This window comes from Sceloporus undulatus, chromosome 3, assembly GCF_019175285.1.
Source record: "Sceloporus undulatus isolate JIND9_A2432 ecotype Alabama chromosome 3, SceUnd_v1.1, whole genome shotgun sequence".
Taxonomy (NCBI): Eukaryota; Metazoa; Chordata; class Lepidosauria; order Squamata; family Phrynosomatidae; genus Sceloporus; species Sceloporus undulatus.
The window spans coordinates 263451233-263462378 of NC_056524.1; the positions used below are offsets into that span (position 1 = coordinate 263451233).

General features: G+C 43.5%; 1 protein-coding gene across 1 annotated transcript; it reads left to right on the forward strand.

Moving 5' to 3' along the window:
* The first annotated feature begins 9920 nt into the window (after positions 1-9920).
* Positions 9921-10661, forward strand: LOC121925991. Its single transcript, XM_042458547.1, is given in 1 exon segment — positions 9921-10661. A coding segment is annotated over 1 exon segment (741 nt).
* The last annotated feature ends 485 nt before the right edge of the window (positions 10662-11146 follow it).

Sequence of the window (11146 nt, forward strand, 5' to 3'; positions counted from 1 at the left end):
CAGGGTCTAAATGAATCGAGGTAATTTGCCCCTTTTGGTAATGGAAATGATGGGAAAAAATTGAATTATTCCCAGAACATAATCCGAATCAGAATCACTCCAATATAATCCATTTTATCTGCCAAGTGGGAATGCCCCCATAGATACCATAAAGATGGATCCAATACAGCTGTGTAACTTTAGGTTATACATCCATAAGTATAAATTCCAGCTGACTTTTGGATTGCAGCTTTCCAAATCCTCCAAAGTAACATTTCCAAGCTTGCTAACATATTATCTTAATATGCAGCCTCTCTGCCTGTGTAGTAAAGGTGGTTCATGTTTTAAAGTAACAATCAGTAGACATGGTCCTAAACTCTCAGAAAGAGAATGAAGAGAAATTCTCAGAAAGAGAATGAAGAGACAGAGATCTGTGACTTAATAAAGATGGCTGCCACATGATGTCTATCTTGACTTCTAAAAGTTTCTTTGCCTTTGGGCTGTAGCATAAACTCCCTGCTTTATACATTTGTTGCTCTTGGTGGTGGTGTTTAAAAATCACAACTACATATATTTTTACATACAATTATTACTACATATAATTATTACTGTATCCAACTATATTGTATTTTTATACAGTGGGCCCTTTGGGTCTGCAGGGGTTCGGTTCTGAGGCCCTGCACGCACATGGAAAATGTGGATGATAAATCTCATGTTATTAAATGACCGTGTCATAGATACCCATGCTTCAGCGTGCCCACATTTATATTGCCACCATTTAATAATATGGGGTGTGACAAGCCTCAATCAGTCAAATCCACAGATCCAAAGGGACCACTGGGCTGTTTTATTTATTTATTTTTATTTTTATTTTATTTTTTTGTGAGAAAGAAGAAATACTAATGTGGTGTTGTGTAGATCATAAGACGTGAAACAACTTTATTGTAATGCCTTCGGTGCCCAACTTACCTCTTCCGAATTTGGCTTCCGATTTGGAAAAAAATGGCTACCAAAGCGACTTACAAGGTCCAAATTCAACACTGGAGGCAACAGGAAGCCATTTTGAGAAAAAAGTCCATGTGATAAAATCAGCCTAACTTCCAAATTTGAGCCAAATTTGGAAAAAGTAATTCAAGCACCGGAGGCAGTGCAATAAAGTCCAAAGGTGGGGAGATAATCATTTAAAAAACATAAAACCAAAATTTAAAGCCATCACCTAACCTGGAGAGGGGCAAGCTAAAGGCTCCATGCCCTCCCTAGGTGCTCACTTTTCCTTTCACCCTCAAAACAGATGTGAGGCCTCACAAAACATGTTCACCCCAAAAACATCCATTGGTGCACCATGAAGCCTACAGACAAGAGCTATTGGCTGTTCTGTTGCATGTTGACTTGACTTGAAAGGAAACATTTTCAAGGCCCTCAACTTTCTTTTATGCCCACATAGGCCTTTTTCAAAACACAAAGTGACCATCTGTGAGATTAAGTTTGGCAGAGTAAAAACTGGAGAGGTCTCCTGTATCTTTAACGACTGAGTTAAAAGGGGAATTTCAGCAAACATTAACTCCTGCTAAAATTATCTAATAAAGGTTCACCAGCCTTTTCCTATTTTCAGTATGGCAGCCCTTTGGGGGATATAGCGTCAGTGGTCTCGGGAAGAAAATTTACCCCACATCTTTGGGAGCTGCCCACCACTGATTTAAAACATTAAAAACAACAGCACTACTGAAAATGATACAAGACATGGGGTTAAAATGGTGTGTTTTGGCACCTTTTCTACAAACAGGGAGAGAGGAAAATAGTTGGAGATCCCTGGGAGTACATTTCTATTCCCTTGTTTTGGATTTACACAGGATAAAACCATCTCACTGGGGGTGAATTCTACCCCCAAATGAAAGCCCAGTACAAACCGCCCTAAAAGAGTGGTCTGGTGGTGGCCTGTTTGCCTGTGGAAGGATGCCTGGTGTCCCTCCACCACAAAAAGAAACCAGAAAAAACAGGTTCTTTCTGGGATGGCACGCGCACGTCACAAGTAAGCACACTCATGATGTAAGCAACACGCACCAACATCTATACGCTGCACATCACTTACTTCAAGATGGTGGCTCCCATCACATGCTAGGATTCCGGAGCATGCAGTTGCCATGTGCTCCAGAACCCAAGTATCGGTGGCAGTATTCCACTTTTGGCCCGTCTGTCCTGGACCCAAGTTTTCCTTCTGTCCCCAAATGTCTAGCATTGCAGTGACTTAAAACTTCAGTTGAGCATTTAGAAACCCAGTTTAGATACCCAAAACAAAGGGCCAGGCAAAGTTAACAAGGGAATGCAATCACAACAAATGATGTGCAGGCTGCATCTGCATTGCAGAATTAATGCAGTTTGACATGGCTTTAAGTAACTCCCATGGATCAATGCTTTGGAATTCTGGCTTTTACCATTTTGTGAGATATTTAGCCTTCTGTGTTAGAGAGCTCTGTTGCCACAACAAAGTACAAATCCCAGGAATCTGTAGAATGGAACCATGACAGTTAAAGAGGTGTCAAACTGCATTAATTCTGCAGTGTGGCAGCAGCCTTAGAACTCTTCCATTTGCAACCTATGAGTAAAGAAAATTGAATGCATCACTCTCTGCAGTACTAAAAATTTGGGGACCAAAGAAAAATTTCATGGAGGGGAGTGCAAAATTCTTATTCTGAGGGGCAATGTTCTCATTTTGCCCACCCCAGTGCCTCTCAAACATGCCCATCAAGTGAGCCTGAGCAGTATCCTCCAAAGAGCCTCTCCCGCAAATCTTAATGACCTTACCGGTGGACCCTTAGTTAGACAGCCCTTCAATAGAGAAAGGGTAATGCACATTAACCTTTATCAGGAATACAAGTGCATGTTATCTGTCCTTTAGAGTGTGCGTGGGGTGTGGGTGTGACTTGAAAGGAAATCAACTTCAGACAGATAATGTTCTAGTGCTGCAAAATACAAATTGCTGTCTGACAGCAGTTGTAGAGAGTTCTGATTTATCATCATCCACATAAAGACCAGTGCAATAGAAACACATAGAAAGTTATGTGAAGACTCAAATAAAGCAAGGAGACTCTCCTTTGTTGCAGTGTTTTCAAACAGCCATGCCCTCAACCAAAAGAATCTAGAACAAGGATAAATTTTCTTTACTGACAGTAGCCACACTTCCCCCCCCCCTTCTGCTTTTCAAAGCCTTACAGCCAGCCAAAATTCAACAGCTGGACATAAAGTGATTATACTTTCTCTTTTAAAATCCTGTCTGTTTTAAAGGAGTGCAGTGTAAAAGTTCTTCTCAATTGCAGTGTGTTGTGGGCACTGAGTCCTGGTATCCAAAAAGTAGCAAACAAAGGCCATAGTGGTTCAAAAATTAATTGGCAGCACTGGGCAGCTTTATCTAAAGCTGGACATAGGGTAGTCCATGGGCTGCATACAGTCTCTGGACTCAAATTTTGTGGCCTTAGCCTGGAGAGAGAAGTTAAAGGGTGACATGATAGTAGGGTTGCCATATCCCGGCTGCAACCAGGATTTTCCCGGTTTTGGCGGCACCGCCCCCCCCCCGTCCTGGGTGCCGCCAAAAGCCGGGACAACCCCAGTTGCAGCCGGGTTGGATGCAGCCCACGGGGCCTCGCTGCCCTCCTCCTCCTCCACCACGCATGGCCGCGCAGAGGAGGCGGAGGAAGAGGAGGGCAGCAAGGCCTGGGGTGGAGGAGGTCAGGTGGAGGCGGCGCCTCCTGCGAGTGGCCACGCCACCCTCTCCGCCTCTCCACGGCCTCCTCACTCCTTCCCGGCCTCCACAGAGGCCGGGAAGGAGTGAGGAGACCGCCTGCAATCGCTGTGATCGCGGGCAGCCCTGCGGGCTCCTTCCTGGCCTCCTTAGAGGCCAGGAAGGAGAAGAAGGCCGCTCGCAATTGCCGCGATCGTGAGCGCCCCGCGGGCTCCTTCCCGGCCTCTGAGGGGGCCTCAGTCCCCTCAGAGGCCAGGAAGGAGGAGGAGGACGCCCACGCGGGCTGCCCCACCAGCTCCTTCCCGGCCTCTGAGGGGGCCTCGGCCTCCACAGAGGCCAGGAAGGAGCGGGGGGGGGTTCCTCCATGTAAAAAAAGTGTCCTACATTTGAAAATGTCATCCTACATTTGTCCCGGTTTGGACGTCCTGACTTATGGCAACCCTACATGATAGTTATGTTTAAAAATTTAAAGGGATGTCGTATTGAGGCTGGAGCAAGCTTGTTTTCTGATGCTCCAGAGATTAGGGCACAGAGCAATGTATTCAAGCTACAGGTAAAGAGATTCTATTTAAAGATTAGGAAGAACCTTCTGTTGATAAGAGCTGTTCAACAGTGGAACACACTGCCTTAGCGAGTGGTGGAGTCTCCTTCTTTGGAGGTTTTTAAACAGAGGCTGGATGGCCATCTGTTGGGTGTGCTTTGTTTGTGTATTCTTGCATGGCAGACAGTTGGTCTGGATGGCCTTTGTGGTGTCTTCCATGAGTGGGTCCTTTTTTTCCCCTTTATGAAGATAGGGACATAATTTGCTCTCCTCCAGTCTGTTGAGACCTCTCCTGTTTTCCAGGAAAATACATATACACAGGGGTGAACTTGAGAACTGGCTGTCTCCCTCCCTTATGGCTTTCTGACAATGAGCATTTTATTGTCTACACAGAACACAATTTGCAGTACAAGAGTAGACCTAATATCAATAAATGGGGTTTGTAGGGTTGTCACCCAAGAGGAAAGGAAATAGTAGCCCAAAAAAGTTTGGGGAACATTGATCTAGGACCATGAACATATAGTATGGAGAAAGTGGTAGCTGGGAGCTTCCATATCAGTGGGGCAGCAAATCCACTGGGCTTTATTTAGTCTGAAGAGTAAAGGAGCTATTCATCATGCTGAACCGTATCCCCCAAACGAGTTTGGTATCTTCTTTCATGCCTCCCTTAGAGCTTGGACTAAAACCCAGAATGGATTTCATCTGCCCCTGACATGGCAAACACTAGCCACTGTTGAAAGTATTGGGGGAGAGGATTCCACCCATGGCTCCACAACAGAGTGTGTACATTGCAAGCAGGGCTGATGGGCACAATTCTACTCCTTCTTCATCTACTTGTTATAACAGATACATGGAGGACTCAGATGATCCCCAAGACTCCCCCCCCCCTTTTTTTTTTCCCAGGCCTTTTTACTCCTGAAAATGTCTGACATGTTATGCCCACACAGGGTTCTAAGCATATTTTGCAGACTTAATTGCAGCAAGTCTATATCATGGTTTTCATAGACCACATTTCATCTCTTTCTTTCTTTTGTCCATGTTTCCTAGAAACAGCTGTGTGTGCTGGAGGAGAGCCAAAGATCTGAGACAGAGCATAAACCTCACATGCAGATAGTCCTGGGATTGATCCCTCTGCATCTCTAGTTGAAAGGTTCATATAGAAGCATGCATGAAAGATGCAGAGGATGCCTGCCAGGGTGAGTAGATAACATTGCACAAGACAGACCTGTGTAAGATAGCTTCAAGTGTTTTTAAAATGGGGGGAAATACCCAGTACATAAAGAACAGTATTTATTAAGTGTAACAGAACTTAAAATCATTTTTTTTAAAAAAGACTTGACCATGCTGGATTCCCAGAAATAAACAGCTATGGAGGCCCCCAATCTAGAATGGGGCCGCAATGCATTGAAAGGAAAGTGTTTAAACCTTTCTTTCTGTTTACTGTTTTCTTGCCCTAATCTTGCCAGGTTCAGATGCTTTTTGCTTCCAAAGGCATTGTTTGTTACAAACAGAATTTTCAGGAACAAATTGCAGCTGTTCATGTGAAAACCTACACAGAAAAAAGGGGGGGTTTAAAATCCTCCACCCGTCATACATTTCAGTACTTTATTTTATTTTATTTTTATTATTTTAAGACAAGGAGCCAAGACTGATCACATTTTTATGAATGAGGATCCAACATAACTCATAGAATCATAGAATCATAGAGTTGGAAGAGACCACAAGGGCCATCCAGTCCAACCCCCTGCCATGCAGGAACTCTCAATCAAAGCATCCCCGACAGATGGCCATCCTGCCTCTGTTTAAAGATGTCCAAGGGGGGAGACTCCATCACTCTTTGAGGGAGTTTGTTCCACTGTCAAACAGCCCTGTCAGGAAGTTCCTCCTAATGTTGACGTGGAATCTCTTTTCCTGGAGCTTGCATCCATTGCTCCAGGTCCTAGTCTCTAGAGTAGCAGAAAACAAGTTAGCTCCCTCTTCAATATGACATCCCTTCCAGTATTTAAACATGGCTATCATATCACCTCTTAACCTTCTAGTTAGTAACTTAGTTGACACTATGGAGCAGTTGTCTAACAAATTTGGGAACATATTCTTACTGGTCTACTTTGGGTTGCAGAGTTTGTTTTTCCATTGTTAAAATATTGACACTGACTATGTGATTTGGTCCTACAACTCCTACCAAACCTGTTTAAAATGACATCGTCGCACACAGCACATGTTAGGATTTTTTTTCTTATGGCAGGATGTATGAGACAGCACCCATGGAAGAAGACTGCAGAAAGTTTGTATCTTAGCAGTAACAGGCTAAAGCTGAACAGAAATTGGCAGGACCCAGAGCTCAGGAAGGAAATATTTTCTCTGTTTAAAGCAGCAATTTTCACATTTCCTTCAAGAGCTGCAAGTCTCTGAGCCTAGACCTTTCTCATCCCAGTTTCTCCTATTTGAATCTAGTTATGGCCTCAAGAGTAGGGAGAGCCTTAAATGACTTGTGAGAGCATTGGCTCTCAAAGTCTGTGACACATAGCCACTGGAGGGCTTTAAATGAAACTAACAGAAGAGGGTGATCAGGCCTCCTAAAGAGAGGGCAACAATGTAGGTTTCAAAAGGAAAATGACTGACAGATGTAGAGACGACTACAGCTAACCCTCCAGGAAATATCTATGCATTGCACAATGTAGATTTCCATTTCTCTCTTACATGCACACAGACTTTCATTCTTTACTCCTTTAATCAACATCATTCTATACCCACTAATATATGGCATTACCATATGGTAGCATTACCATATTAACTCCAGTTCCAGACCCACCACATGCTGGGTCCTTTCAAAATGAATTATAATAAAGAAGATTCTAATGTCCTCTCTAGGAGGCAACATGTGATTTCACATTTTAAAAATGTATGGTTTTAATGTGCACCTTTCTTCTGTAAAATGTCATAAGTGACCTTTTAGCTTCCACCATTTTCTGTGGTTCAGCTCTTGTGTTTCAAGGTCTTCTGCTCTCCTCACCACCTTCCAGGGGGGTGGAAAAATGCACACTTGGTGACAATGATCATTTTTAGTAGCTATAAATCTCCTAATCAGGGGCATCACTAGGAGAGTGCAGTGTTGCAGACTGAACCAGGTGACACCCAAACAGGAGGTGACACCACTGCTTCCCAAATATCTCTCTTTGGCAGAAACGGGTTATGGCATTCACCTGCATCCCTTTTAAAACACTGAAGAATTGCTGTGAGTGGTGCAAGGTTCTCAGTGGAAAAAGAAAGGAGAGATCCCAGGCTTTAATATTACACACACACACACACACACACACACACACACAAAATATTAAAGTCTGGGATTTCTCTTTTCTCCTTCCATTGAGAGCCTTGCCCCACTAGTTGTTTATGGAGATTTTCACATGGGGAAAAGTGACAGGAGCATAGCAAACTCCCATGAATGAAAAGCAGCACTAGAATTCCTCTTTATTTGCAGGATAATTACATGATTATTGCAATGTCACATGACATCATTTGAAAATCTTCACACAATTGCTTTTCTAGGAATTCCCAACTTTTCTTTTCTAGGAAGTCCCAACTGGTAATAAATGAGGTTTTTTGTTACCAGATATCTTGCTTTATTGCAATACTTTGGATATCCCCAAAGTCACTGAGTGGTATGGAGGACAAGATTTGCACTCCGGAAGTGACAGATTCAGAGTTACCATTTTAAAAAAGCAAATTTATTGATTATTTAGGTTATATTTAACCACTTTGGAATGGGGCAGAAGGAGCTGTCACTCACATTTTCTGCTGGAGGCAACAGAATACAACAAGCTACTTCAGCCTGACTGGGTCCCTTCATGTATCAGTTTCCTTGTTCCTAGAAAGAAAATATATAGAACCCAGCATCCCAGGAGCTTTCAGAAAACCAAAAAACAATGTGATTGTCAGAAGAGATGTGTCGGGAATGTGCAGTTTCAGTTTCCCCTTTGAATGGCTGCTCAGATTGCTCTCTGTTTAAACTGCACAAAGTTCAAGGGCTTAGTCAGTGCCAGCTACAGGTTTTTGAGGACCCTTGGGTAAAAGACCCTCCCTCAGGAAACCTATTTTCTCACCACTATTGTTGGCAGCTCACATTGCTACATCAGCAGTCCCTCCTCCTCCTGACACTGCTAATGTAACCCCTACAAGTATTCAGAAGACACTATAGTTACTGGCTCAGTTCAGGAGGAAGAAATCTGGAGCCAAAGGACAGGTGCAATTGCCAGGGCTAAGGAATAGACCCTTTTCACCTTGTAGAAGGTAGTGGCAGTGGTGTAGACTCGTTGACTCACACTCAAGTCAGACTCAAGTTACTTCAATGATTCCACTTGGACTTGACTCAGCAATAAATGATACACTGACTCGACTTGACTCACAACCTGTACATTTTTAGTGACCAACTTGCTGATGCCATTCACTTTGAGCAGCAGGAAAGGCCTGCTTCCAGTGTATGGGATGCATTTCTCAGAGGCGAACAATAAATGCTTTAGGCAACAGACTAGAAGTGGAAAGATCCTTCTAAAGCTTCTAAGACTCCTTCAATGTGCAGCAGAGACAGGCTGCTGAACAGACCTCAACCCCCACCCCATTGTCTAATGCACTTGCTGTTCTCCGAGAAACACACACCACCTCCCTTTTTTCTGTAACTTTTCTGTAAAGTTGGCTTCCAGGCATGAAACTTGTCTTGAGACTTGTCTTGAAAGTATCTTGCAAAGATCTGAGACTTGACTTGAAACTTGAAGGTAGAGACTTGAAGGTAGAGACTTGAGGTTTGACTTGAGACATGGAGTAAAAGATTTGAATACATCACTGGGTTGTGGTATTTTCAGCCAGTGAGGTTTGGGTATTGGACTATGAGTATGACCAGGGTTCAAATCCCTGTTTGGCCATGGAAACCCACTGGATAACCTTGGAGAAATCACACACTCCCAGCTTCCAAAAACTACAAGTTGAAAACAACTTGAGGGGACACAATAACAACAATTTTCAGTTGTATGAAAGAGATCTTATCGGACCTTTGCATACTGATATAGCAAATTAAAATGGCTATACTTCTGAATTTTCAGTTGTGAATTTTTGGAATGAACAAAAATGTACATTTTTGTCGTGTGATCTCTATATTGCATTTGCCTCTATTTTATTATTTTTTGTTTGTTTGTTTTGGGCTTTAAGGTTGCACCAAAATCAAAATAGTGAAAGATTTCCCATACCTAGGATCAAACATTGATCAGAATGGAGACTGCAGTCAAGAAATCAGAAAAAGACTAGGAATGAGAAGGGCAGCCATGAAAGAACTAGAAAAGAACCTAAAGAGCAAAGATACACAACTGAACACTAATGTTAGGATCATCCAAACTATGGTATTCACCATAACCATTTATGGATATGAAAGCTGGAGAGTGAAGAAAGCAGATAGCAAGAAAATTGATTCATTTGAGATGTGTTGCTGGAGAAGAGTGCTGAGGATGCCTTAAATGGCCAAAACACAAATAAATGAGTCCTAGAACAGATCACATCAAAACTATCCCTGGAAGCCAATATGAATAAATTGAAGTTGTCATACTTTGGACACATCATGAGAAGGCATGACTCATTAGAAAATACAATAATGCGAAGGACTTTCTCGGCTCAGCTGTAATGGTGTTGGAAGAAGAGAAGCAAGCTCTTGGCCAGGATGAACTTGTCCTCCAGGGAACTCTGGGGAGCTATGTGAGGCTGTGGCTGGAAAGAATTGTTCGCCTCTGCCCACTGAAGTATCTGATCCCAATTCTTCAGAAATTCATCTCCATTTGCTCAGCCCTCCATGGGAGAAGAGAAGCCCTCGCGGGCTTGAAACGCCCAGTCCGCTCATCGGTAAGACCAGTACGGCATGCCAAGAAGCGACTGGGAATCATAGCCTGGCTTATTCTAGCCTTGCTCCCCAGGTGGCTTGAGTGGGAGCTGAGTTGGGGATCTTGCATCCCCAAAGAGACACTGAACATGTCGGTGAACCCGTCGGGCAAAGGGAGCAAGAGGAAGGAGGACGACGTCTTTCTGGAAGAGCACCAGTGTTGGGTGGAAACGCTCCTCCAGGAATTGCCGGATGAAGATGACCCTGAGGACTCAACCTACGAGCCCACATAGTCAGAGACAGACAGTGAGGAGTATAAATCCCACAACAGCACAGAGACCGACCTGGAGTTCGAGGAGAACAATGGGATGGTGATGCTGAAGGAACCTCCCACTCTGCAGGAGGCTCCGAACAAAGAAGATGAGATGGCCATCGCCACGGTTTCCGAACCCAGAGCCGAGAGCGAAAGGGCCCCTGATTCTCAGACTTTGGGAGACGAAAGCAAGGACCATGCATCCCACAAGTGCCAAAAAGACGCAGAGCCTTGATGTGAGTGATTTCTTTCCTGACTGAGAAGTTATAAAATATGGACACCCTTCCTTTGGAGTTTCCCCCCCCCCCCTTTCCATTCTGCCTTTGGGTCCAGTGTCTGCATCTCTCTTACGGATCCTGTTGGTTCAGCCGGTTAATGATTGTAATGATTGTCTTTTCTCCTAATTTTTTTTTTTAAATTTGCAATAAAACCTTGTTTTTTCACTTTGGTAAAAAAAAAAAGACAATAATGCTAGGAAAGGTAGAATATATTAAAAAGAGAAGAAGACCACATGCAAGATAGTTCAACTCAGGCAGGCAGGTCACTGGCCTGAATCTGCAGGATGGGGCCTATTAACCGGGGCTCTTTCACACTACACAAATATAGCACAATATTCCACTTTAACTACCACGGCAACATCCTATGAAATTCTGTCTGCAGTTCAGTGAGGCATTGGAGCTCTCTGGATCTATTTCCCCCTTTAAAAACTGCAAATCCGAA